The sequence below is a fragment of the Eubalaena glacialis genome, chromosome 14 (genome assembly GCF_028564815.1).
Source record: "Eubalaena glacialis isolate mEubGla1 chromosome 14, mEubGla1.1.hap2.+ XY, whole genome shotgun sequence".
NCBI classification, from domain to species: Eukaryota; Metazoa; Chordata; class Mammalia; order Artiodactyla; family Balaenidae; genus Eubalaena; species Eubalaena glacialis.
The window spans coordinates 47,427,212-47,455,076 of record NC_083729.1 but is presented as its reverse complement, the minus strand read 5'-3'; the positions used below and the strand labels follow the sequence as shown (position 1 = coordinate 47,455,076).

Here is a 27,865-nt window from a genome sequence, read left to right as displayed (position 1 = left end):
AGTTGTGGCTCGCGGGCTCTAGAGCACAGCCTCAGTAGTTGTGGCACACGGGCTTAGTTGCTCTGCAGCATGTGGGATTTTCCCGGACCAGGGCTCGAACCTGTGTCCCCCGCACTGGCGGGCGGATTCTTAACCACTGTGCCACTGGGTAAGTCCGACAAAAACAGTTCTACTGCTAACTTAAAATATAAGTACTCAAAGTAGATGTAAATGTAAGCAGCACACATTATAAAACTATAATACTATATTTTCTCAAAAAAAATTTGTTTTGCATGTCATTCTGTCCCAGGGAAAAGGTTTTTATTTTCCTTCAAAATGAGGAGGAGTAACATTTGATTTTGCTGGGGAACTGTTAAAATTACTTTGATGGTTCTAGTCGTGCACAGCATTGAGATTTATGACAAATATGTAATCTGTTTATTTGTCACCCAACTTGGATGACTTCCAAATGTTTCCTCTTAGTAGCTCTTGATTTTGTTTGGATTTTTTTCAATCACCAAATAGTCAAACAACAATGTCTGAATCACGTTTGCTCCAGTTAGGGAACACCAACAAGTTGAAAGACAGCTTTGGTTATTTAAAATCCTACTACATTCACTTGCAACTTTGAAGAACATGCATGCTTTCATGGACTGGATTTTTTAAAGGAGAAGAAGACAAAAAGGAAAACAAACAAACGAGTTTGCGGCCCAAGTCCCTCCTTTGCTATTTACTGCAGTGAGTTTTCCTACTCCGCTTTGCTGGCGAAAGCACGCTCAACAGATCAAACTGTCCGAAAAAGGCTGTCTGCATCCCTCATGTTTAAAAGAGAGGGATTTCGTTCCCTTTCCTTCACACATCAAAGAAGGCACTCGGGGAGGAAATAAACCATAATTAGGCATGAGCAAGGGAGCAGACAGACCCCTTCCTCTCCTTTCCCTATCCCCGCCCCCCAGGCCCTGGCAATAGGCCGGGGCGCGAGCGAGTCGCGGGCCACCGAAGCAGCCGCAGCGAGCGCGCGTCCACGCCTCGCCCACCGCCAAGATCTGGGCGGCGGCGGGGCCGGCCCGGGGGCGCGCGCGCTGGGGAGCGCGCTCATGCAGCGGTTTTCTTCTCCCACAATCCAGAGGCTGCGGCGCGGGAGGGGCGGGGAGTCGGCGGAAGGATATGGGCGCGGAGGGAGCAGCGCGCCCCTTTGACAGCGGGCTGGAGGCGCTGGTTGGGCGGCGGGGAGCGGGGTGTGATGCGGCAATGCGGTTCTGAGGCCGTTACTCTGGCTCCTCCGGAGAGGGCGGAGAAGGAGGCTGTAACGCGGCGGTGATTTTGTGCCAGGGCTTCCCTGAGGCGCACTGAAAAGGCTGGCGGGGCTCGGGAAACTGGGGGGTTAGGGACACACATTCAAGCCCCCACCCCCTGGGAGGGGAAGGGGGCAGGCGGCGAGGCTCAGGGTCGGCGGAGGGATGGTGTGCGGTCGGTGGGAAGGGGCGAGCCCTGCCTGTCGTTGGTGAGGGGCTGCGGGCAGGGGAGGCTCCGCGGGTCAAAGCGGCTCCATGCCCACTGGTGGGTGGAACGTGTGGAGCGGAACGCGGAGGTCAAGTCTGACGGCCGCTCGCAACCCTTAACGTGGTATCTAACGTGGGATTTCATTTAGCCCACGGTGGATTAATTCATTGGGGGCAGCCTCGCTGGTCTGGCTCCTCCAGGAGCTGGGCAACCTTGACGGGCTTTTTGTCTTGCTGCTCCAACCCCTTCTCCCTTCCTCCTCCTCCTCCAGATGCCTTTTCTCTGCCCCTCCTCGCCCGGTACAGACATTTCCAGGGCAGGCTGCTGCTCGTGGCTGCTGTCGAAGCCACTTCTTGGGATTTCGGCTCGTTTCCCTCTGGGGTGTTTTTTGAGGAGGGAGAGTTTTTCTCCCCTCCACGATGGGATTTTCTTCCCGTGCCAAAATGGACTTTCATTGATTTCTACTTACTTCTTCGACGTTTAGTGACCAATTCCCTAGGGTTATTTTTGTGGTAGTTCCTTTTTTCAAGTACATTCTCTGTAAAATGGAGAACGAGATTTTTACTCCCCTTCTGGAGCAGTTCATGACCAGCCCCTTGGTCACTTGGGTAAGTGGGGTGTTATTTATTGTATATTTTGCTGCATTATTTGTGGCTGCAGAGATGGAGGTGGGCGTTCGTGTCGTGATGATCATCATTCTGTTCTAGGTTAAAACGTTTGGACCTCTGGCTGCAGGAAATGGGACCAACCTGGATGAATATGTAGCTTTGGTGGATGGGGTGTTCTTGAACCAAGTCATGCTCCAAATGTAAGTGTTCTTTTTTTTTTCTTTCTAGGCAACTTTTTTTTTTAAACTTGCATACTGTGAACTTAGAGGCTTTATGTTTTAAGATCCTAATTTAGTTTTTTGGCGAGAAAAATTCAGGTGGTTTAAGAATTGGACCTTGAAAGGAGTGATAATCTTACATACCTAGAGCATTTATCACAAGCCAGTAATTATACGTGTTAAAATTGTGAAACTTTAATTTTTCATTCTGCAAATCATGTATTGTCACTTATTGTCTTCAGTGCTGAAATCCAAACCACATTGTATCCTCTTTGATAATTTGGTAAAATGAGGAGGGGAATTACAGTAGTTTCCTAAGGGGGGAAAAGGCTTTACTGTGAAGTTATGTGCATTTGGTGCAGAAATGTTTCTTATTAACCTTTGTGTCTAAAAATAAATGGCTCAAAATTTGAAACTGGTGAAGTAATAACAGATTTCAGAGGAAAGAATTTAAAACAACAGTTCTGATTGGTGAGGACTGTTGCTGTAGGAAGTACTTTAAGTGCATATAACTAAAGTCTGATTAGGTGATTTATTGTGTGAATTAGTAGATTAATATTTGGGGAATCATTTTAACGTATTCTTAGAGCTAGTTTTGAAATGCAGGTGGTTGAAATCTTGATGACAACTGGCTAATGATTTAGTAGGCAAATCTTTGTCTTTTATGTTCATGATATTGGGTTTAAATTAAGTAGGAAAGTGATTTTGAGGTAGCAATTGAATATCGAAATCATATTGGTAGCTGGATCAGTGAAATCAAAGCTCCATTTTTATCATAGTTATTGTAGTATACGTGCATTCTCAGCACATCAAGGTAGTGAATATTACAGTTGTGCTCAAAATAATGTGTATTTAGCCTTATTTGTCTTGAATACAAACTGATTACAAGAGTAGTTTGGAACTTTCAATTTTAGGACATTCTTATGTTTTATATGTTTGGAAATTTAGTACATTATTAATAAATAATTGTCACCAGAGAATAAATCTACTGTTAATAGACTAATAACCTAACATGTAAATGATCAATTCTGTATTTTTTTTGGTATTAGTTTTCCTTTTAGATTTTTCTACTTAAAAGAAGGTATAAGTCAAATCCATAAATAACTGTTCCACTGGTAAACTTATCAGTCTGTGTACTCAAAGAGACGCGTAGTCTATATGCTCAAAGAGATTTTTGTGCTATTTTTCATGAATGTGTTGATCCTACAGGGAAGTATTATACTACTACATGTTTTCCAAAAGTGTTTTATTTGTGTAGGCACCCAAAGAAATATATGTTATCTGAATGTGTATGTATATTTTTTTTCTTAAAGAAGGAAAAGGGAATGTAGACATTAATTATTTCCAGGGATAATAAATATATTTTGGGCTGCTCTCCCATGGAACTATCTTTAATCTTTGAAATATCCCACTATTTCCCAAGCAAAATGGTAGAATAATTAAACTGACTTCTATTTTAGGGAACACAAATGACAGGAAGGGTAGCCATTACAGTAGATACTCAGAACTTGTTCCCCTATGTCTCTTTTCTTGTTTGTTTTTAGACAGAAGATTGTGAATTTGTATGCTGAACCCTAAAAAAACAGGTGTGCTCACAAAAATAGGAAAATACATTACTTTAGTTTTCCCCTTTAATGGTTTTTATTTGAATGATTCTTTTTCCAAAAAATACTTAGATTTTTTTGAATCCTAAATTGTTAGCCAAGGTGCTAAAAACAGACACTTCAGCTTGTTTCCACTTTGGGTACAGCTTTATGCTTAAAATATATGTGTCTATATTTTGAAAGTAATGGTGTTCCAAAATAGTGGTTGCCAGGTTGTTTTTTCAGGAGGAGCAGCTCCATTCCAAACCTCAAATCTGCTTCTGTTTTCAATTCCACCTCTCAGTTTCTTTAAAAGTTTTTTCAGTGTCCTAATTCTGTTCTGAATGACCTACATAAATTAAAGAAAAAGAAAATTTAAAAAAGGAAGACGTATGTTTTAGCTTTTTAAAAACTATCTTTCTAAAATAAGATCAACACAGATTACCTAATTATTTACCAAATAGGGCAACAAAATACACATTGTTTTAAAAGCTATATTTTACTAATTTTGAAATCATTAAGATTTCTATTAAGCACTTTGCTCAAATTAATGTTTGATTTAATATACTCTATTAAATTGTCAGTTGAAATTGTACCCAGTAAGTTAACCTAAAAGTTAGCTTCAGTCTGAGTAATTTCTAGATTACATTTGGTTACAGAATTTGTGAGCGAGAACCGTTTGTAAATGCAGCATGTGTATTTTTCTTCGTGTTTCTTGCGCTTGGAGTTCATTGAGCTTGGATCTGTGGTTTTGTAGTTTTTATAAAATTTGGAAAAATTTTGGCCATTATTTCTTTAAATATATATCCTTTCTTTGCCTCCTTTCCTCCTTTTGGAAGTCCAATTATATGTATATCAGGCTGCTCGATGTTCACTGATATACCATTCAATTTTTTTTTCAGTCTTTTTTTCTCTGTTTCACTTTGGATAATCTTGCTAAATTCATTAATCTTTTTTTCTGTAATGTTTAATCTGCTGTTAATCCCATCCAGTGTATTTTTCATTTCAGATACTGTAGTTTCATCTCTAAAAATTCAGTCTTTTTTATATCTTGCATGTGTATAGATTTCATGCTTTGTCTTTTCTGTAGCTTCTTGAACATGTAGAATACAATAATAACTGGCTTAAAGTTCATGTTTACTTATACTGTCTGTGCCATTTCTTTTTTTTTTTTTAATTTATTTTTATATTTATTTTTGGCTGTGTTGGGTCTTCGTTTCTGTGCGAGGGCTTTCTCTAGTTGCGGCAAGTGGGGGCCACTCTTCATCGCGGTGCGCGGGCTTCTCACTTTCGCGGCCTCTCTTGTTGGCGGAGCACAGGCTCCAGACGCGCAGGCTCAGTAGTTGTGGCTCACGGGCCTAGTTGCTCCACGGCATGTGGGATCTTCCCAGACTAGGGCTCGAACCTGTGTCCCCTGCATTGGCAAGCACATTCTCAACCACTGCGCCACCAGGGAAGTGCTGTGCCATTTCTTGATTGGTTTTGATTGATTTTTTTCCTCATTATGGATTGTGTTTTCTTGCTTTTGCATACCTGGTAATTTTTGATTAGATGCCAGACATTTGAAAATTTACTTTGTTGTTGGGTGCAGGATATCTTTGTATCCCATTAAAAATATTCTTGAGCTTTGTTCTGGAATGCAGTTAAGTTACTTGGAAACAGTGATCTTTTCAGATCTTGCTTTTAAGTTGTGTTAGGCAGTACCACTTTGCTTTGTTGCACTATTGAGGCAAAACCCTTCTGAGTACTCTGGCTGGTGGGAACAAGAACTATTCCCGGACCTGTATGAGCTCTGGGTGGTGTCCCTGTAATCCTTTTTGGTGGTTCTTTCACTGTCCGTGTGTAGTTTCCTCACACGTATATACTTATAAGTACTCAGCTGAAGACTTGAGGGTTACCCTGTGTAGATCTCTGGATCTTTCTGTGCAGCTCTCTCTTAGGTACTCTGCTTTGTATATGACAGTCACCTTGCTGTCTCCATACTAAGTTCTGTCTCGTCAACTCAGGGAGACCACTGTGTGTGCTCTGCATAGGTTCCCCATTCCTGTTCTGTGGCCTAGAAACTCTTTCAAGGCAATAAACTGGGGCAATTGTAGGACTTATGTTGTATGTTTACCCCTTATCAGGGATCTACTGTCCTTTGTTGCCTGATGACCACTGTTTTGAAAAACGCTTCATATGTTTTGTCTTTTATTTTTCCCAGTTGTTTCAGGCAGGAAGGTAAATTTGGTTCCTTTTATTTCATGTTGACTAGAAGTAGAAATCTGTTTATATACTTATAATTACATTTTTGCCCTGCCAGTCTTGTGTTCCTGCTTTCAGATGTGACGTAGAATTTTGTTTAGGATCCTTATGGTAGAATTTTTTTTCCGTCTAAAGAGTTTGTTAAGAGTAAGAATATTGGTTAGTTTAGTGACTCTGGATTTGCTATTTTTGACCTAGAATTTGAAAGTAAAGAGCTGACTTCTTCGTGCCAGTTTATGACTCTGCCTTATAATTTCAGAGTCTGTTCACTGATTTGGGATTCAGTGTATTCAGAGATGAATCCTGGATTTCATTGAGTAGCTCCTGAATCAAAGAATCTCTGTAAGAGCTTGTGACATGGCATCAGTTCTCTTTAACTAATGGGAAGAGGAAGCTATTTAGAGATCTGGAATGATGGGCCAGCTCTTCTGCATGCTGCAGGGCATTTTCCTACTTCAACCAAATGAAATCTTTTTTCCTCAGTGCTAGTTATCAGACATAGGGCTTGGTGACAGTGAAGGGGAAATAATCATTTTCCTGTTTGAGATGTCATGCAGTTTTGCAACCAATGTAGAATATTACTTGCTATGAATTTTTAAGGAATTTGTGACATTGTAGTTGATTTCATAATCCTAGTCATATTACCTAAGCAGTTGAAAATATGGATATGTTATAGTTTTAAGTATGGAAAAATTGTTAATAGTATCAGAACAATATTTGGCATTACTTTCTATGATTCAACCCCATTAGATAGCTATAGAAATCTCTACTTGAATAATGTAGTAATTGTGATATACTTGTTATGGCATTTCTTCTTTTAGAATCTTGAATTTGAAGGGACTTTAGAAATCATCTATGAAAATCATTCTTATATGACACATGGTCATCCAACTTCTGCTTAAGTATTTCCTGAGAAACAGCTTCATAAAGTGTACCTAAAGGAGCCATTTAATAGAGGAAGTTGACTGAGAAATCTTCCTTCATTCTATCAGTACTTAAGATTCAAAAATAGATTGTGCTAACTTTATGACTATAATAACCCCAAAGTGACTTATAAAATATATAAGTTGTCTTACCAGGTATGGCATTAACTCTGAATTTTGGTATGGTCTCTCTCATACAATTTTTGTTTAGTTTTGTTTTGCTTTTTTTTTTTTTTTTTTGCCACGCCACACGGCATGTGAGATCTTAGATCCCCAACCAGGGATCGAACCTGCAGCCCTCTGCACTGGAAGCCCAGAGTCTTAATCACTGGACTGCCAGGAAAGTACCTGTTTTGCTTCTTTAATAACACACTCATGATGTAATCAGAGTTGCTGTCTTACTACCAGGTTTTGTGATTTACCTCCCAAACATTTCTCAGATGTGTCCCTGACTTTGGGATTAATGCAGTAGCCCCTGACTGATTTTCTTACCTTTGGCTTGCCCTCCTTCAGGTTGTCTCCTCATCTGTGAGCACGTGAAATTTTCGAAAACACAGATTTTATCATGTCACTCCTGCCTTTAAGATGGCTCAGTAGCTTTCTTCTGCCCTCAGAGTAAACTCATTACTTGAGTGTCTAGACTCCTTTGAGGTCTGGCTGCTCCCGAATTCTCTGTTTTCATCTTTGCATGGTACCAATCCTCAGTGCATAGCCTAAGACTGAGCAAACTTAGAGTTCCCAAAGACAAGCTGTGTTCTCATATGTCTCAGTGCCTTTCTAGACACTCTTCCCTTCCTTAGAACACTCTTTCACCTTCTTACTATTGCTTTCTTTAACTTCGCTGCCATTCCCTGGCTCATCCTAGGCATAGTACTCCTCCTTGTGCTTCTATAGGACCCTATATATACCTTGGTAATATCAGTTCTTGGTTAGGTAGACTCTACTGACTAACCTGTGAATTTCTTGAAGCCAAGGACTTTATCTTTTATCTCTCTGTTCCAAACACAGTGCTTGACACACAGTAGGTTCTTGATACACTTATCTTGAATGAATGAATAATAGAGAGGCTGTGTGGTAAAGTGGAATGAATTTGGGCTTTGAATTAGATGGAGTTGGTTTCATTTCTCACACACAAACACACGGTGTGTGACCTTCAGCAATTTACTTGACATCTCTAAATCTCAGTTCCTACATCTCTAAGATGGGAGATAATGTTTCCTTCCTGGAGTAGACATAATCTTTCCTAAGGTAGGGAGAGTATCTGTTTTCTGTTTTGTTGACCACTGTATCCCCAGTGCTGGTTTTTGTCATTATTATTATCCTGTGCTATACCATACCTACCTATTGATATTTATGTTTCCTCAAACAAGTCATGATCTTTCACAGCTTCTTTTTGTATGATCTCTATTGGTGTCATCTCACTTCTCAATTTTCTCATTTATAAACAGGATAAAAAGAGAATCACAGGGTTATTATAAGAATCAAATAGAATGATTTGTGCACAGTGCTTAGCATATAGCAAGTGCTCAATAAATGTTAGCTGTTGATATCTTTTATTTCTATTAAAATAATTATTTTCCCCTAGACTGCCCTTTCCCCTTTTTTTGCCTAGCAAATTCTTCCTCATCCTTTAATACCCTGTGAAGTCCCTTGGCAGAGTTAATTGCTCTCTCCCCTATGATCCCTTATCTACCTTTACTAAATTGTTAAAGTGGTATTATTACTAGAGAGTTAGCATTTGGAGGCTAGAGATTTTATGTTATGAATCACCAGTACTTAGAATAGTGTCTGGCATGTATCACCAGCACCTAGCATAGATTTGGTACGTCATAAGTTTTCAGTAAATGTCAAAGGAATGAATGAAGATGTTTTATAATTTTATTAATTTTCAAAATTCTGAGGATACTCTCTAGTTTTAGTATTGTAGAATTTAGTTTGTTTTCCTTTTTAGTTTGTCTTCTATTTCTCCTTCTTTCTTTTGTTTTCCCTCTGTCCCCTTATTTATTTTAATTACCTTCATTGGATCTTTTCCCCACTTATGTTATGTCTTGCTGAGGTGAGGTGGTAAGAACAATGTCATAGTCCGTGGTTTTGTATGGTATTAGAATATACAGAGCCTTCAGTTTGGTTTCCCGTAACTTTCTTGATGATGTTCAACATATTGAGATTTTTGTCCACAGCCTTACAGTTAAAATTCAAATAAAGAATTTGTGGAATTTAGAATTCATAAAGTCACAGTTTTGTATCAGAAGAGGTGGATCCCAACCTCCTGTCCCCATCCCTGGCTCTGTCTGACACCACAAAGAGGTCCTCTGTGCATGCCTGTGGACATCTTGCATGCATGCATGAGGTCCAGGCTCTTGTACTCCCTACTCCAAACAGCTGCTCCTTGGCCCAAGGATGTACACATCTGTAGCATAGTCCATCCCAAGGACAGATCTGGGAAAGAGGCCTGCGCAGGTCCTGAAGTTGGGTTAGAGGTATTTAAACAAGAAATTCCATAGTTCCAGTAAATGGAGTGTCATCAAGAAGGGGGAGTGTATGGGTATGTCCTCTTGTTTTCATGGACTTCTTGCCCAGTAGTGAGGGGCATATCCTGAGGAAGGCCAGAGTGGGGCTCAGGGCAGAGATCTCTTTTGCCACGATCTATAGATACAGTACTTAGTGAGAAGAATGAAGGGATGGCTCATTCAAAGATCAGTTCATTCATTTAATAGTTTCTGAGTGCTTACTATACAACAAAGTCTATATGACAAACTGTCTGCTAGGTGCTGGGGATGTGATGCCGAGTAAGACATGGTCTTTGCCCACTAGTAAGGGAGACAAGCTTGTAAACAAATTGCAGTGTGACATACGTGCTATGTAGTGGAATTATGTTCTTGGTACAGTGTTGGCACAAAGAGAGAGGTGATTATTTACATGGTGGAAAGGCTTCTTGGAGGAGAAAACATTTGAATTGGGACATGAAAGTTGAGTAGGAGCAATCGGGTGAATAGGAGTCACAAATAGTGGGAGTAGGAGGAAGGACATTTTAAGTAAAGAAAATAGCATGAAAAGAAGCATGAAAATGTGAATAAAAATGGAGGAATCGGGGAACTGTAGGATATTTTGTATGGGCAAAGCAGAGATTGTATGCTTTTTGCACATGGGAAATGAATTTGAAGAGGTAGCGAGTGGGAAGCTGTCCTTAAGATACCATGTTGGAAGATTGAGTTTTTTCCCATGGAGATGTATATTCATTCAGGTCCTCTCCAGAGAAACAGAACCAACAAGATGTGTGTGTGTGTAGAGAGAGAGAGACAGAGAGAGTTAGATTTATTTTAAAGAATTGGCTCATGAGATTGTGGAGGCTTAGTCCAAAATCTAATGGAGTGGGCCTGCGTGAACTCAGGGAAGAAATGCACTGAGTTCAAAGGCAATATTCTAGCAGAAGGTCAGTCTTTGTTCTATTAAGGCCTTCAAATGGTTGGATAAGGCCCATCCACATTATGGAGGGTAATCCACTTTACTTAAAATCCATTGATTTAAATGTTAATCTTGTCCAGAAAACACCTTCACAGAACATCCAGAATAACATTTGACCAAATATCTGGGCACTGTGGTCCAGCCAAGTTAACACATAAAATTAACCATCTTAACTAGTGTTTCTTTAATTGGGTCCACAGGTGTTCTTGGGAGTCTTTAGGAATTTTTATTTTAAAAATATTTTTTATTTTTGGCTGTGTTGGGTCTTTGTTGCTGCACACAGGCTTTCTCTAGTTGTGGCAAGCGGGGGTTACTCTTTGTTGTGGTGCACGGGCTTCTCTTTGTGGTGGCTCCTCTTGTTGCACAGCATGGGCTCTAGGCGCACGGGCTTCAGTAGTTGTGGCACGCGGGCTCTAGAGCGCAGGCTCAGTAGTTGTGGCGCACAGGCTTAGTTGCTCCACAGCCTGTGCGATCTTCCCGGACCAGGGATTGAACCCATGTCCCCTGCATTGGCAGGCGGATTCTTAACCACTGCGCCACCAGGGAAGTCCCTCCCACCAGGGAAGTCCCCAGGAATTTTAATGTTTGTGTTTTCATGTCAGTAATTTAAATTCTTCTTCAAGGGATAATAATAATAAATTTCTTTTGCAGTGATAATTCACAATTGAAAGATTTTTTTTTTCATAGACTAAGGTTAGTTTCTTAAGCCATTTTTTCAGACAGGGGTCTTTGACTCTTAGGATGTCTATGGACAGATCCTCAGAGATTCTTGATAATTCGTTTCTTTAAAAGGTTTCACTCACTACTTTACTCCAGCTTGTAAAACAGTAATATAGGTTACAGAACATTGGAGGAATTGAAACAGATAGCATTTGCATTTTAGAAGGACTGATGTTGGTGCTGACGAGGTCCAGAACAGAGATAGAAACCACACTGATGTAGAAAGGATATGGAAGAGAGATAATGCTGACGTGGTGGGACTTGGTTACAAGTTTGGTATGGAGCACAAGAGGGGTGTGTCTAGGATGATTATCAAGTTTTTTACTTGGGTGAAGAATGGATGATAGTGCCTTCTTAAGTAAGGCATTATGAAAAGTTGAGGGGAGGGGAGATGTAGAAAATAATTTTGAGTTTATTTTGGAATGTCTGGTGAGCAGTGAGAAATATCTTTTGGGCAGGTGGATGTACATAGGTCTGGTGCTTAGAGGAGAAAGGTTTAGAATAGAGTTAGAGATATGGGAGTTAGCTTTTAAGTTTGTAATAGAAACTAAGGACATAGGTGTCAAAAAAAAATACACAAGAGGGCCAATGACATATCCTAGGAAACTGCAACATTAAAAGGCTGGAGGTTTGAGGAAAGTGGACAGTTTCACAAGGCTGCTGGGAGAAAATCACAAAGGGAGTCAGTTAAAGATGAGCACAAGTATTGTCATGAGGGTTGATGGCTTATTTGAGGTTTGGAAACCACATATTCAGTCAGCATGGTTGAATAACTTACCAGGGATGCTTAGCACTCAGAAACTGACAAAAAGATCTGTGGAGTTTATTCAAAATTGGGGATTGATATGTATTATAAATGTGGGATGGGAACATTCTCAGGTGGGATAGTTGAAACGAATAGAGTGTGAGCATTAAAGTGAGGAGGAAAGCGAGTGTCATCGGGGGAGGCTGATAGAGTAGAGTTTGCAATAATGAAGGAACAGTAGGTTTAGAAGGAGTGAAGAAGTGAGACAGAGTGGTATGGGATGTTGAGGTCAAAGGGCACTTTTAGAATTTGAGATTTTTGAGGCTGCAATTCTGAATGGTGATTTAGGGCCACAGTTAGACCATAGTAATGGGTGGATAAAATGGAATAGAGTGAAGATAACTAAGGTTGAGAAGGAACTTACTTCCTTATTCTTTATGAAGCTATGATCTCTCTTTTTTTAAAAGTTTAATTTTATTTATTTTTTTATTTTTGGCTGTGTTGGGTCTTTATTGCTGCATGCGGACTTTCTCTAGTTGTGGTGAGTGGGGGGCTACTCTTCGTTGCGGTGCGTGGGCTTCTCCTTGCGGTGGCTTCTCTTGTTGTGGAGCACAGGCTCTAGGTGTGCGGGCTTCAGTAGTTGTGGCATGCAGGCTCAGTAGTTGTGGCTTGCAGTCTCTAGACCGCAAGCTCAGTAGTTTTGGTGCATGGGCTTAGTTGCTCCGCGGCATGTGGGATCTTCCTGGACCAGGGATCGAACCCGTGTGCCCTGCGTTGGCAGGCGGATTCTTATCCACTGTGCCACCAGGGAAGTCCCAAGCTATGATCTCTTGATTACCACTAGAGGTAGACATAAGTACTTTGAATTAAAATAGAAAGCTGGACAATAAATAGCTCATTTTAACAATGTTATAATTAAAGAAAAAAATAGTGGTAGGGAAAGAAGACCAGTAATTGGAACTTTTATTAGTATAATCTGTGTATTAAAAATGAAACGTTGTCAAATATCTCAATAGTTTTTCAGGAAATTTTTTAAAATGATGTATTCTTAATGTAACATACTTTCCTAGTGACAGCTAGAAAAAAATTTTTGAACTTCACATTACCATTGACAACATGACTGTTTCCTTTCCCTTGGGTGATAAAGGACCAATGATGATGGTTTAGTTTTAGGTGTTGAGTCTTAGTCCTTGATTAAGACCTGGATTATTAAAAAGTTGTGGAGGCTGAGAAGTGGAGAAAGACCAGTGGAGGTAATACTCCAATCCATTTTTGCCGAGACTGGTTAAGAAAGGGTAAACCACAATAAAATCCTAGTTAATTTGAATGTTCAGTGAAAATGGAATGTTGTTTACTCATAATTGAAGGCTAATTTAATTTTCTCCAACTCTTTGTTTAAAATCTTTGTAAATGAATTAAGCTATTGATATATTTCTACCTCTGTGAATAGAATATACATGTGATGATTCATAATCTTCAGTATCTCATTTTATTGTTTTAAAATTAAGTATTTGTGTTAGGTATTGAATGTATATAACTGACCAAGATGAATCTATAGTGAATGGTGAATGATCCCAAGCATGTATTTGAAAGTAAATCTCTGGTTATTAGCTTTTTTCTTTCTTTCTTTAATTTGTGTGAGTTTTACATGTTTCTTTTCAGTGAGTGTGTATGTGTGTGTGTGTATTAGCAGGTGTAGATTAGGGAACCCTACTGTTTATAAGTTAGTTAGAAGTTTGGTTTAGCTTCAAGGGTTATGGATAATCAGGGAAGCCTAAATAGGGAGGAAGCTAGATTTGATTCAAACCTTGTAGAATGATTGGACTTGGTTGCCATAGATGAGAGGAGGGTGTTTTAAGCTAGGGAAGCAGCTTGAGGAAAAAGCATATTATATATATTTATTATTTGGGAGATGGTGAGGGGACTAGCCTTAGTAGAGGATCCACGTTGGAGAACCAGAGTAGGCCAGCTTATGGGAAACCTGAAAATTAACTACAGGTAGTATAAATTAGGCTGCATATGGCAGGCATTGGAGAGCCATTTAAAATTCCTTATTAGAGGATTAAAAGTATTATTTTAGGAAAATAACTTTGGCATTAGTTTGCAGAATAGGTTGAGTATGGAATTCATTTGTTTATTCAATTTATTGAGCATATACTATTGGTTTGGCCAAAAAGTTCGTTCGGGTTTTTCGTAAAATGTTATGGAAAAACCCGAACAAACTTTTTGGCCAACCCAATATTTACAGTATTGTAAGTACTGAGAATTATACCAGTGAATCAATGGAATCATTCTATCAGTGCTTGATGAACAGGTAAGGAAGATTGATGGTGAGTAATGGATGTCATTTATGCTTTTGGTGTTGAGGTCCTAGATCAGGGTGAGCTGTATGATTGCAGGAGCAAATTCAAGAACTACTGCAAAAGAATTGATGGAATTCTAGGTATAGTGTGTGAAAAGGAAGAATGAAAGATGATGCCAAGGTTAAAGCTGAGTAGAAAGACTATATTTAAAATTATATACATGTAGGAAAAATGATGTGAAGTTTGGATACTATTTTGCATGAAGAAATAAGGATATTTAATTTCTTTTTATTTTTCATAACTTGCAACTAAAACATTTAAATGTGTAAGATAGTCATGTGTTTTGACAGTGATGCCTAATTTTGTATGAGAAACATTTCAACTGCTGTGTGTTTGTGCTCTTGTTTAAATTCTCATTACTATTAGTTAATGCATATTTCATCTATGAATTTATTTAGTAAAATAGTTTTAGGATGTGTTATTACAATTCTTTTGGGCTTTTGGAATGCTTTAAAGTCTACATTTATGAGATATAGCTTATGTAGGAGATTTAACAATTCTCTGAAAATTAAGTTGCTTTTTCTTTTTGGCCGTGCTGCACAGTTTGCAGGATCTTAGTTCCTCCCCCAGGGATTGAACCTGGGACCTTGGCAGTGAAAGCGCCGAGTCCTAACCACTGGACTGCCAGGGAACTCCCATATTGCATTTTAACTGTTTAGAATTTAGCGCTCATTATGGCATACTTCTGTTAATTGTGAGGATTTAAAGTTTTGTCTGTGCTAATAGAGGTTAAAACAGTGTTTCAGAGTTTGGGTAGTGCTGTCTTCAAATTTTTCTGTTATCTGAGAATATTCATATAATTACTCTGTTTTGCACATTATTCTGAAGACATAGGCTGTTGCAGAGTTATTTACTCTGGTCTTCTTTGCATAGTTCTCCAGAGTTTTTTTTGTTTGTTTGTTTTTAATTCTATTTAAAAAATTAAATTCTTAAATTTATAGAGAAATTAAGCTCATTATTTATTGAGTATTGCACATTTTTCTTTTGAACATACCATTATTCATGAACTTTACTGTTCCCAGTCACTTTTAACCTATTCTAAAATCTTAGGTCATCTGTTCCTCTATTAAAAACTAATGACCCATTTTATTAAATTGGATGTCCCCAAAACAGTTGATTCCTCCTGGGCCATTTGTAGACCATCTTGCCTATTAATCATTCCTTACCTCCCTATTTGTGTGCGTTTCTTCTAACTTGGTTTTCAGTTGATCACATCTTTTTCAGTACTACACTTGTTTTACGTGTGGCTATTTTTTCTCTTCTATTTTACTTCTTTTTACTGTATTTTTCCTTTCATTTCTGTCTGTCCTTACCAGTGCCTTTTAAATAGGCATCTATTATTTTGCTTTTAATTGGTGGGCTTATAATGAAGTTAGCTTGTGATCCTTTTGGATCACTTTTATGGTGTCCTGAAAAGGGCATATTAAACCAATCTTGTTTAAGAATTCTGCTCTTTATAGAACTCATATTCTTAGAGTTACCCTTAGAGTTATGGGGGCTATTTTTTTTAATATTAGAAGAACTGATGATGAAAAAGTATTTTCTTATCAAATTTTAAAAATTCTTACTTCAGGTAAGATTCTATGATTATGTATTTTAGTTCATTAATTAGAAGAGATTGTACTTTTGAAAATACTTTTTAAAGTTTTTCCTCATTTTAGAGGGCTTTATTGCTTCTCAAAAATGACAATGATACCTGTCACTGATAATTAATCAAGTGAACTATTTAAATTACCCTAGGAGGGTTTATGGACTTCAGGTTAAGTATCTTTAGTGAATCAATAGTGTGGGAGTGAAAGCCATACTGGTTAATAAGTCTGTCACTGATCAAGGAAAATACCTAACTACGTATCAGCTCAGTTTGAGATTTCTTGACTCTCTAGGACTGACTGGATCTGGAGCATATACTGCCCTAGGATACTGATTTAAACAGACTTCTGTGACCCGTTCTTAAGGCTTAAGGACAGTGGGTGAAGGTTCCGTCACCAGTCAGTGATGCTCGTTGGTGCTATATAAACAATTTTTGTTTCAGTGACTGGCTTTGTGGTTGACCACTGAATAAATGAAGATTCTGTTATTTTATGAAGGCACTGATTAGCATAATACTACGTCCTCTGGTTTCTATAATCAAGAACAGGAGTTGATTTGCCTAATACAGTGGTTCTCAAAGTGGGATCAGCAGACACCTGGGGGTCTGTCTGGTTCTCTGTCAAGTCAAAATTATTTTTATAATAATATTAAGATGTCATTTGCTTTCTTGCCTGTGTTGCAAAAGCAATGATGGTATGAAAGCAAAGGTGGGTAAAACTGCTGACATCTTAGCATGAATCAAGGAGTAGTACCAAGTTGTGCTGGTAGTCATTGTATTCTTCACACTTTGTACTTGTGGTTAAAAAGAAATCCAGCTTCACTTTAAAGTGCCCTTGATGAAGCAGTAAAAGTTATTTTATTGAATCTTGACCCTTGAGTACTGTACGTGTCTTTTTTTTTTTTTTTTTTTTTAAGGCGGCTCCACGTGGCATGCAGGATCCTAGTTCCCCGACCAGGGATCAAACCCGCGCCCCCTGCATTGGGAGTGCAGAGTCTTAACCACTGGACCGCCAGGGAAGCCCCCCTGTACGTGTCATTTTTTTTTAAAGATTTTTTTTTTAAATTTATTTATTTTTTTATTTATGGCTGTGTTGGGTCTTCGTTTCTGTGCGAGGGCTTTCTCTAGTTGTGGCAAGCGGGCGCCACTCTTCATCGTGGTGCGCGGGCCTCTCACTATCGCGGCCTCTCTTGTTGGCGGAGCACAGGCTCCAGACGCGCAGGCTCAGTAATCGTGGCTCACGGGCCCAGTTGCTCCGCGGCATGTGTGATCTTCCCAGACCAGGGCTGGAACCCGTGTCCCCTGCATTGGCAGGCAGATTCTCAACCACTGCGCCACCAGGGAAGCCCTGTACGTGTCGTTTTTTACATTCTGTAGGAAAAAATGGGAAGTATGCATAAAACACTTCTGTTGCCTAATGGAATATAATGATTATCTCAAGAAAAAGTACTCATGATTTTTTGAGTTGCAAGGCCAAACAAGTCTCTGTTTTGTGGAACACTTTTTTTTTTTTAATTTATTTATTTTATTTTTATTTATTTTGGCTGTGTTGGGTCTTTGTTGCTCTGCGTGGGCTTTCTCTAGTTCCGGCGAGCGGGGGCTACTCTTCATTGCGGTGCGAGGGCTTCTCACTGCAGTGGCTTCTCGTTGCGGAACACGGGCTCTAGGCGTGCGGGCTTCAGTAGTTGCTGCGCGTGGGCTTTCTCTAGTTATGGCAAGCAGGTGCTACTCTTCATTGCAGTGCGCGGGCTTCTCATTGCGGTGTCTTCTCTTGTTGCGGAGCACGTCTAGAGCACAGGCTCAGTGGTTGTGGTGCACGGGCTTAGTTGCTCTGCAGCATGTGGGATCTTCCCGGACCAGGGCTCAAACCCGTGTCCCCTGCACTGGCAGGCGGATTCTTAACCACTGCGCCACCAGGGAAGCCCTGGAACACTGTTTTTACTCGAAAGAATGACTGACAGACAAATCATAGTTATTCAGGCTTGAGTATTCGGCACTTTTTCAAAAATGAATAAAGTGAGCCTATCACTTCAAGGAAAATAACTGATACTATGTTTGTCAGTGATAAAATTGAATTATAGAAACCATGAGCTTGGTAGCTTCTCAATATTTAAAGACTTTTCTAATGAGATTGGAGGTGATAAAAATCAATGTAATTTTAAAATATTGAATAATAAAATGTGCAGCATTTGGAAGATTGTATAACTCAATGAACCAATTTTCAAAATGACCAATGCTTGATAAGAAATCATGTGTATGTAAAAGATCCATTCAACATGCCAGATAAACCAATGGATTTTAATGTATAACAGTAAGAAAAGTTCATTGATAAGGGCTTCGGATTCCAGATTTCGTCCAACCTTTAAAAAAGTACCACTTCACTGAATTTTGGTAGTATCAAAGAAGAATATCAATAATTATCTGAAAAGGCTATTAAAATACTCTTCCTTTTTCTGATTGCATGTTTATGTAAAGTCAACTTTTTTCGTATACTTAGACAAAATAATGTATCACAACACATTGAATGTAGAAGCAGATTTAAGAATTCAGATGTCTTCTATTAAGCCAGACATTAAAGAGATTTGAGATTTACTAAGTTATGAAAGAATGTCACTCCCCTCTAAAATTTTTACTGTTTTTGAAAAAGATAGCTACTTACCATAAAAATGTTCTTTATGTTAACATATGAGTTTGTTATTTTTAGATGGACTAATAAATTATTTTTTACTTCTTAATTTTAATTTCTAATATAGTAAATATAGATACATGTAACTCACATAAATAAAAGCTCCTTAGAGTTATCAGTAATTTTTAAGAGTGAAAAGAGGTCTTCAGGGGACTTCCCTGGCAGTCCAGTGGTTAAGGCTTCGCCTTCCAATGCAGGGCGTGCGGGTTTGATCCCTGGTCAGGGGGTAAAGATCCCATATGCTCGCGGCCAAAAAAAACCAAAACATAAAACAGAAGCAGTATTGTAACAAATTCAATAAAGACTTTAAAAATGGTCCACATCAAAAAAATCTTTTAAAAAAAAGAGTGGAAGAGGTCTTCAGACCGAAAAGTTAGAAAATTGCTAGACTAATATTTGAAGGGCTCATGTTGGCTCATTCTAAGAAGTAAAGGGCAGATCTTTAGTCATTTTATCCAATTCAGATAAAACCAGAGTTAAGTGTATTGGATTTTTATTCTATTTCTGTCCATTTGCAATTTTTAAATCAAAGCATTAGTTCTGTTTGTTAAATCAGTGAGTATCATGCTGTAGTGCTAGCTCAATCTTGGGCTAACTAGAAAATGTCAGATATTTCTTCAACTTTTGAATCTTAAATTATGTATCTTAAATTATGAGAATGTACAGAAGGGGGTTGGGCTGTGTCCATAATGTCTATGTGGTAATTATGTAGCACATACCTCTCCAAGAATGACTATTCAGTCATTGTGAAGATCAAATTAGTTAACATATGTGAAAATATTTTGTAGATATTTAAAAGATTATATATTAATATTAGGTTTTATTGTTGGCCATCACGCACAATGACTGAGTTTGTGAGAAGGGGGAGATACTACTAAGGTGAAGGGATACTTTTTTTTAAAACCACTTATTTCCCTGATACGTTACTACTTGAATAACCCTAAATGTGATGATATTTACCCAGTTAATAATTTTTCATAAAGCTATCATATTGGTATATGTACATTTGAAGTCAGATATGCAAATAACTTAGTTATTTCAAAATGTTTCGAGGTGACATGTAAATACTATGCGGTTATATGTTTCATAATATAAAATATCTCAAAAAATGTTTTAAAAACCCTGTATACAACTAGCTTTAAATTAGAATGGCATTATCAAAAACATGAGCACATGTAGTTGTTAAGCACCAACACTAAACAGATGGTCCAAGAGGATACATAAGAGGTTTGAAGTCTGGGTAGAAGAGCATAAAGCCATTAAAACTATCAGATTTCTGTTTCTCATAGATACTAGTCAATAAATAAATAAAGACATAATCCTTGGTTATATAAGGACCAAATCTTAGAATATTAGTGTTGCAGAATTACTGTCTTTTCCTTCCTCTTTTACTCTAATTTAAAAATTACTGTATACAGTGGTAGATAATACTATAGCCTGTTTATTGAAATTAATGTATCTTGTCATAAGTAGGTCATTTATAAATGTGAAATTGCTTGAGGCTGTCTTTTACTGCCATGTTGCATTTAACTTCTGGTTGGACAGATTTGAGCTATATTGCTAGGCTATTTGCCTCTAAAGCATTTTTCAGTTTTCATTTTATAAGAGGAAATGGTCGATTTGAGATTATGTTGGCTTAGAAATAGTTGTATATAATTAGAAAGGTACTTGCTCACCTATCACATGTGTGTCATTCAATAGCTCATCTTTTATTTTAAAAAGAGGTCTTTCCAAAGATAAAGTCTGTTTCTAAAAACAGGTATGCTTTCAAAAAGAGCTTAAACAAAACTTCATTAATTATGATTGTCTATTCTGAATTAATCTTTGTTTAGCATTTTAAATATTAAACATGAAGAAAAGACAGGATATTTAGAATACTGAGTAAACTACAATTTCTTTTTAGAGAATTCTGGACTTATACCAAGTGTGTTTAAATTTCTGTACTGTAACTTTTACTGTGTAAAGAAATAAACCTTAAAATACATGCAGGAATGGAGTGCTTTCTATGTTTACATAAAATGCATACTTTTTACAGAAGAAATGTTTTATATTGTTTTATTTTCTTATGCATAGTCTCACACATCTTATTACCCTCAGTCTCTAGCATTGAATCTCGCATATATAGCCTCGTATTTTTCCCTAGAAGTAAATGAAATAGACAGGCTTCATGAAACAGAATTTTTTGTGGGTGTCTTTTCCCTCTTTAAAAAAATATTTTACATGGTTAAAAGAATTAGTTAATACCAAAATGTTCATAATGAAAAACAGCAATCCCTGCCCTAACTTACATCTCAGTTCTGTTCCCCAGAGTAAAAACTTTTAACTTTTTTTTTAGCAGTTTCTTCTGTCACTTAGCCCCACATATAGTAAAAAAAATGCCTACCCTAGTATTTATTTTATTTTTTTACCCTAGTATTTCTTGGTTTATCCCTTTTAGGCATTATCTACTGACTTCCTGATAATGGTAGGTGAGATTTTAGCCTTTTTTATGTCCCATCTCTTTATTTTCTTACCCTGTCCTTCTAATTTGTTTCTTTATTATAAGTTTAGTTAAATCAGTAATCAGTATTCACATATAATGTTTCCCTCAGAGGCAGGTAGTGTATCATTATTACATTTTTCTTTTTTAAAAAAATAGTACTTTCCTAAAGTTACTAATTTTCTTTATCTTGGTGTTTTTTGTTTTTTTTTTTTTGGCTGGGTTTTTTTGGTTGGGTCTTGGTTGCTACGTGCAGGCTTTCTCTAGTTGTGGCAAGCGGGGGCTACTCTTCGTTGCGGTGTGCGGGCTTCTCATTGCGGTGGCTTCTCTTGTTGCAGAGCATGGGCTCTAGGCATTCGGGCTTTAGTAGTTGTGGCACGAGGGCTCAGTAGTTGTGACTCGTGGGCTCTAGAGCGCAGGCTCTGTAGTTGTGGCGCACGGGCTTAGTTGCTCTGCAGCATGTGGTATCTTCCCGGACCAGGGATCGAACCTGTGGCCCCTGCATTGACAGGCGGATTCTTAACCACTGTGCCACCAGGGAAGTCCCATAAAGTTACTAATTTTCTTGATTTGCATAAATTTTAGTAAATGCATCCTTAAGTGTTCAACTGTTTTTCATGGGAGTTGAGATTAAGACTTTTCAGGCAGTTTCACCTGAGGGAAATCCCTCTCACATAAAGAGATCATGTTCTTGGGGTCAAAGGGCCTGTTTTCATGATCCTAACATATGTCAGTATGATCCTAACATATGTCAGTATGACCCTAACTCAAGTTAAGCGTGAATCAAATGGGAAACCCAAGCCTAGTAATCGAAAGTTTATTGCTCTCTAGGTCCATAACTAGAATGCTTAGCAGTTACCTTTTTCCCAGATTTCTAAAGTAATTTCATCTGATATCCTTAGTATATAAAAGCTGAACTGTTCCCTCTTTTTATATTCAGAATTGTTTTAATTGTTATAAACAAACTTTCTCAGAGGCTGAAGAAACTTAATATAAAACTTACAGATTTTTTTTTGTAAAAAAAAATTCGTAAAAGATTTTGAACAAACCAAAATTCTAAATTCTTAAAACTTGCTAATTCTTAGAAGAGCTTTATGCAAAGGAGACTATAGGCCTTTCTGGCAACAGAATAAATTTTGAAATATCATATGAGGAATGCTGGACATAAAATTTTAAACGAAACTTTAGGACTTAATTTAAAAAATCACTTTACGAGCACAGAGAAACTTGGTAACAATTCTGTCAGGGCAAAGATAATATTTACATTATAAAATTTATTAAAGTGGGAATGAAATCACACGTGTTTATTGGGATATTATACATCCATTCCAAAGTATAATCCAAATTATATATTGTCATGTAACAATGGGCTTGCACTGTAAACTTGTACAGTTTTTTTAGTTTACATACCTCTTCAGTAGTAATATCAAAACTAAAATCTTTCTTAAATATTTGTCATCAGGATTAAATACCTAGGTTTTTAAATAAAATATTACTGTAATGAACTGGAGGGGGGAAGGAAATGAATATTCTTTAGTTTGATTAATCACTATGAAAACAATTAGGAATATGCTCAAACAATATAATAAAAACAATGATTTATTGTATACGTGCATTTTATAGATAACATTGCCGAAACCTTTTTCTTTCGGTCTTTTCTTTGTTGTCCTGAATGATAAGAGAAAAGGTTGAAAGAGAGAGAGTAAAGGGAAAAAGTTGTAAGAGCCTAGGCAAATTACTATTTTGGACTTCAGTTTTCTGATTTCTGAAACTAGATAATCTCTAAAGTATTTTTTAGGTCTAAATGTTATCATTTAGGAGATAGTCACGGGTGAGAGGTAATTTAAAGGAATTCAAATATAGAATAATGAAAATAGAAATAAAAAGATGGAAGAAGACTAGAGAGAAAAGATATTTACTGAATGTCTGTGATTCCAAATGAAATTTACATAACCGTAGTATACCTAACATTTTTACTAGGGTTATTCCTACTCTCTTTTCCCAGTTACAAACATACTTTTCTCCACAATGATAGCGTGACTAAACTAAGCTCTTATACATTAAGTAATATAGCCACAGTATGTGCTCAATGAGGATTTAACTTACTGACAGAACGTGTACCAAGTTGATTACATAAAACAGGATTTTCCCTTCAGCTCTCTGAATTTTTAACCATGACCTCCTGACCACGCTGTTGTCTTTTCTCTGCCATGACACGTGATCTGGCTGCTGCAGTATAGTCTCCTTGTTTTTGTAAGTAACTAGTTCTGGGTGTTACCTTTACCTAAGAGACCCACTTTTCCACTTATACTGCCATTTGCTTTGGGCAATTCATTACTCATTATTTGCTTTAAGTATAAATCAGTCACAAGTTGGATTTAACTCACTTTACTATTATTCTTGCTTGTTCTGTACATCTCAAATTGTGGTTTAGGACTCTTGTTACTCAACTGATCTTTGGGACACAAACTTAGTAGGGAGTGTCTAGTCCAGACTTCCAAATGAGTGTTTAGCTTGGAGAATGTCATTTCATAACTCTTAATAGTAAGCAACAATTTTTAAAACACTGTGCTTGGTCTCAGATCATTTATTCTTTTTATTTATTCAAACATTTGGTTAGGATATATGCTAATTTTTAGAGAATAAGATAAGGTCCCTGCTGTCAGGGAGCTTACATTCTAGTGAGAAAGTGAGAGACATAAAGGCAATTAGTATTGGAAGACCCATGATAGAATGATGTACCAAAAACAGGGATTAGTTGTTATACTGTGGGGTGGGGCTGATGGAGTAAATAGTCTAGGATTGTAAGGATGATTCAGTGTTAAAAAGGCGACAGTGTAATTCACTACATTAACATATTAAATGAGAAGAATCAGATGGGAGTAGATGTAGGAAAAATTCAGCACCAGTTAAGATATTGGATAGGAATAGGAGGGAACTTAATTTGAAGAAAGGTATTCATCAGAAAATTACAGTGAACATTATGCATTCATGGCAAAACATTAAAAGCAGTCCCATGAAATTTGTGAACAAGATAAGGATAGCTCTTATCTCCATTATTATTTGTTAATACAGTAAGTAAAGAAACAGAAATGAGATGTACGATTGGAAAGGAGGAGATAAAACTGTCATTTGCTGACAGTATTTTTTTTACTGAGAAAATCCAAGAAAATGAACTGAATAAACTAAATTTTGAAAGGTGGTCAATCAGAAGTGCAATATACAAAAACTACAGTTTTCCTATTATACACTAGCAATGACCAGGTAGCCAATGTGATAGAAAACAAATCCATTTCACAAACAAAAACCCAAGGAGGAAAAAAAATCCTACTTAAATGTAAAGACATTTGGGGGGAAATTTTAAAAGTTTACTAATGCAAATGTCAGTCTTTATCAAATTAATATTTTTAATAAAATCCTAATAAATCTCAACAAGCTTTTTCATAGAATCTTATAAATATCCTAACATTCATAGAAAAGAGCAGCATGTATGACTAAGCAGGACAATTTACTTGTTATTTATTTATTTATTTTAAGCAGGACAGTTTAGAAAGCAAAAACAAAAGAGAGGGAATTGCTCTTATAGAATCAAGATGCCAATAAAGGTATAGTAATATTTAGAAGGTTTTAATGACATAAGAATAGACAAATGGGTTAAAGGAACAGAATAGACTCCAAAAGTGTATCCACACTTACATGGGAATCTAGTATGATCATAGAGATCAGTGGGAAACAATAAGCTCTTCAGTAATTGATGTTGGGATAATTGATTATCAATATGGAAAAACTACAAATTTTATTCAAGAGAACCTGCAAGAGTACCAACAAAACAACCTGTTAGAGTTTAGCAGGGTTTCTAAAGATAAGAGCAATACACAAAAATTGATTGCATTTACATATCAGTAGTAACCTACTAGCAAATATATTTTTAAAATATTACATTCACACTAACAGCAAAAACTAGAAGGTATTTAAGACTATAGCTAATAAAAGGCCTTCCTAGAGAAAATTATAAAGTGGTTTTGAAAAAGGACTCAATGGATATGATCCCAAAAGCACAGCAGTAAAAGCAAAAATAGACAAATAGGATGGCATTAAGCTAAAAAACTTATGTGCAATAAAGGAAACAGTCAACAAAATGAAAAGGCAATCTATGGTAGTTATAAATGTAATCATAGTAATAGATTTTGATCGACTGATAATTATGGGGAACGAGTGTATACTGATGTAAACAAACAAACACACACATAAGTAAATTGAAGATAGGTGAATATCAGATTATTGACATAGTTTCAAAGTATGTCTTAACAAAATAATAATTACAAGAGGAAAATAGTAACTATAATGGAGAAAACTGGCAGATACCAGTTTAGTCAAGTGATAAAAGTGAATATATCATCAGTAATGGGCTAAATTGAAATCATGTACCACCTCTGAGGATGCATTGGAGAAGATCAGAGCATCTCTTCTATTTTTCCTGTCACAGATACATAACCTGAACTTAATTATGAGTAATATACGATTTAATCAGACAAACCCAATTGAAGGACATTCTATGAAAGTACTGGCCTGTAACCTTTTAAAGTGTCTAGGTCATGAATTTCAAGGAAAGATAGAAACTGTTCCAGCTGAAAGAGACTAAAGATTGCAATTCAGATTACTGAATGCAAACTGTGGTTCTGAACTAGATCCTTTTCCTATAAATCCATTCCTGTTTGGAACAACAAACTTGAATGGATTCTAAAGATTGAATTATAATAATTGTATAATTGTTAATTTCCCAATTTTGATAGTTATATGTGTTTATACAAGATAAATACCAAAATATTTGTGGACTATTTGGTATCAGGTCAGCAATTTATTCTCAAGTCGTTTAGGAAAAAGGCTGTACTTGTCCGGGCAACTTTTCTGTAAGTCTGATATTGCCCCATAGGTCATTTAGTCTCTTTCATTCATTTCAGGTTTTTTTTTTTTTTTCCCTCTATGTGCTTTGGAATTTTTTTTTTCCTGTTTTTTCAAGTTCACTAATCTTTTGTTATAGTTTCCTATCTTCTGTTAAGCGTATGCAATGAATTTTTCATTTCACATACTGTATTTTTTAGCTTTAGAAGTTCCTTCTGGGTTTTTAAAAAGTAGTTTACATTTTTCTCCACATAATGTTTGTTTTTTTTAAGTCCTTTAGTATATTCATAATAGCTGCTTTGAAATCCTTGTCTACTCTTTCCATGGTCTCTTTCATTTCTGGATCTGTTTCTATTAACTGTTTCTATTTTCTTTCCTGGTTACAAATCACTTTTTTTTTTTTTTTGCTTCTTTGCATGTCTAGTAATTTTTTATTTTATATTGGACATTGTGATTATTACATTGTGGTGTCTGGATCTTGTTCTTTAAGCAGTGTTGAATTTTGTTTTGGCAGGTTGTCAAGTTACTTGCAATCAGCTTGATCCCTTTTTGTTTTGTTTTTTTTTTTGGCCGTTCTGCATGGCACGCGGGATCTTAGTTCCCTGACCAGGGATTGAACTCATGTCCCCTGCAGCGGAAGCACAGAGTCCCAACCACTGGACAGCCAGGGAATTCCCAGCTTGATCCTTTCAGTGCTTGTTTTAACAGCTTTGTTAGGGAGCTTCTGGAATAGCTTTTACTTAACTGCTAGTTTAGTTCCAAGACATGACTCTTCTGAGGTCTCTACTAATGCTCTAGGTGTTTACTCTGGCTGTTCGGAGCTTAAATTCCTCTGCACTTTGTGAGCTTTGGGTGTTGTTTAGCTTCCAGCTTTTCTGTGCTTGTACTCTGCTCAGCCTCCTGGAGTTTTAGGATACATATGTATAACTTAGTATTTAGCCAAAATCTTAAGGGCATATTTTGGGAGCTTTTTGTTTGTATAGCTCCCTTGTGTCTGGTATTCTTTAACTCCCTTGAACTCCAAACTTTGTCTCCTCAAGTTCAGCGAGACGTGGGCTACCCCTCCTTATACCTCATTCTGGAAAGTACCTTACTGCTTCGCCAGGCATTACAGTCTTGCATTACTTGCTGTTCAAAGTCTGAAAATAGTTATTTTGTATGTTTTGTCCAGTTTTCTAATTCTTGATGGCAAAAGGGCAAATCTGGTACTAACTATTCCTTCCTATTTGATCTTTTAGCTGAGTTTAGTTGTATTATTTTCTCACTTAGTACTATGAGCAATCTCAGTGTAGATGGTTGAGCTGATCCAGTGTCAGGGATTGACAGTATGAATGTGATCAAAGGACAGAAGGATCAATGTTGGGAGGGCTGGCAAGAGAATAGTTGAAGTAAAAGCAATAGTTCTCAGAGTATGGTTTGAGGATCCTTTCAGAGGGTCCATAGGAGTTTCCTACTTCTAACTAAATATCCATGTGAGGCTGATTTTTTCTTCATATACATGAACCAAAATAACACAAACAGTAGATTGAATGCGGAAGCAAAGGTGAACATCAGCCTCTTCTTTTAAGTTAAACCAGATATTAAAGAGATTTGTAAAAATGGTGAAACAATGCCAGTCTTCTCACTAAAATTTTTTTGGTTTGGTATTTGTAAGCATGTAATAGGTTTATTATTTTTTTAATGAGTTAATAAGTAAACAAATAATTGTGAAATTTTCTGTTTTATTTTCTAATACAGTAAATATTGATAAATATAGCCCACAAAAACAGAAGAATTGCTGAAATAAAGCACCATAAAGTTCTGTCTAGGGAAGGAACTGAAGGGATTAGGAGTGCAATAGACAGTGTAAAATAAGGAAG

At 37.1% G+C, this 27,865-nt stretch overlaps 1 protein-coding gene across 1 annotated transcript in view; it reads left to right on the top strand.

Moving 5' to 3' along the window:
* The first annotated feature begins 1,463 nt into the window (after positions 1–1,463).
* Positions 1,464–27,865, top strand: part of CCDC88A (coiled-coil domain containing 88A) — a 122,887-nt gene continuing 96,485 nt past the window's right edge. Inside the window, exons 1-2 of the mRNA XM_061168685.1 lie at positions 1,464–2,090; positions 2,190–2,290. Of these exons, the coding sequence (XP_061024668.1) occupies positions 2,028–2,090; positions 2,190–2,290 (164 nt within the window). The 5' untranslated portion in view covers positions 1,464–2,027. The remainder of the gene's footprint in view (positions 2,091–2,189; positions 2,291–27,865) is intronic.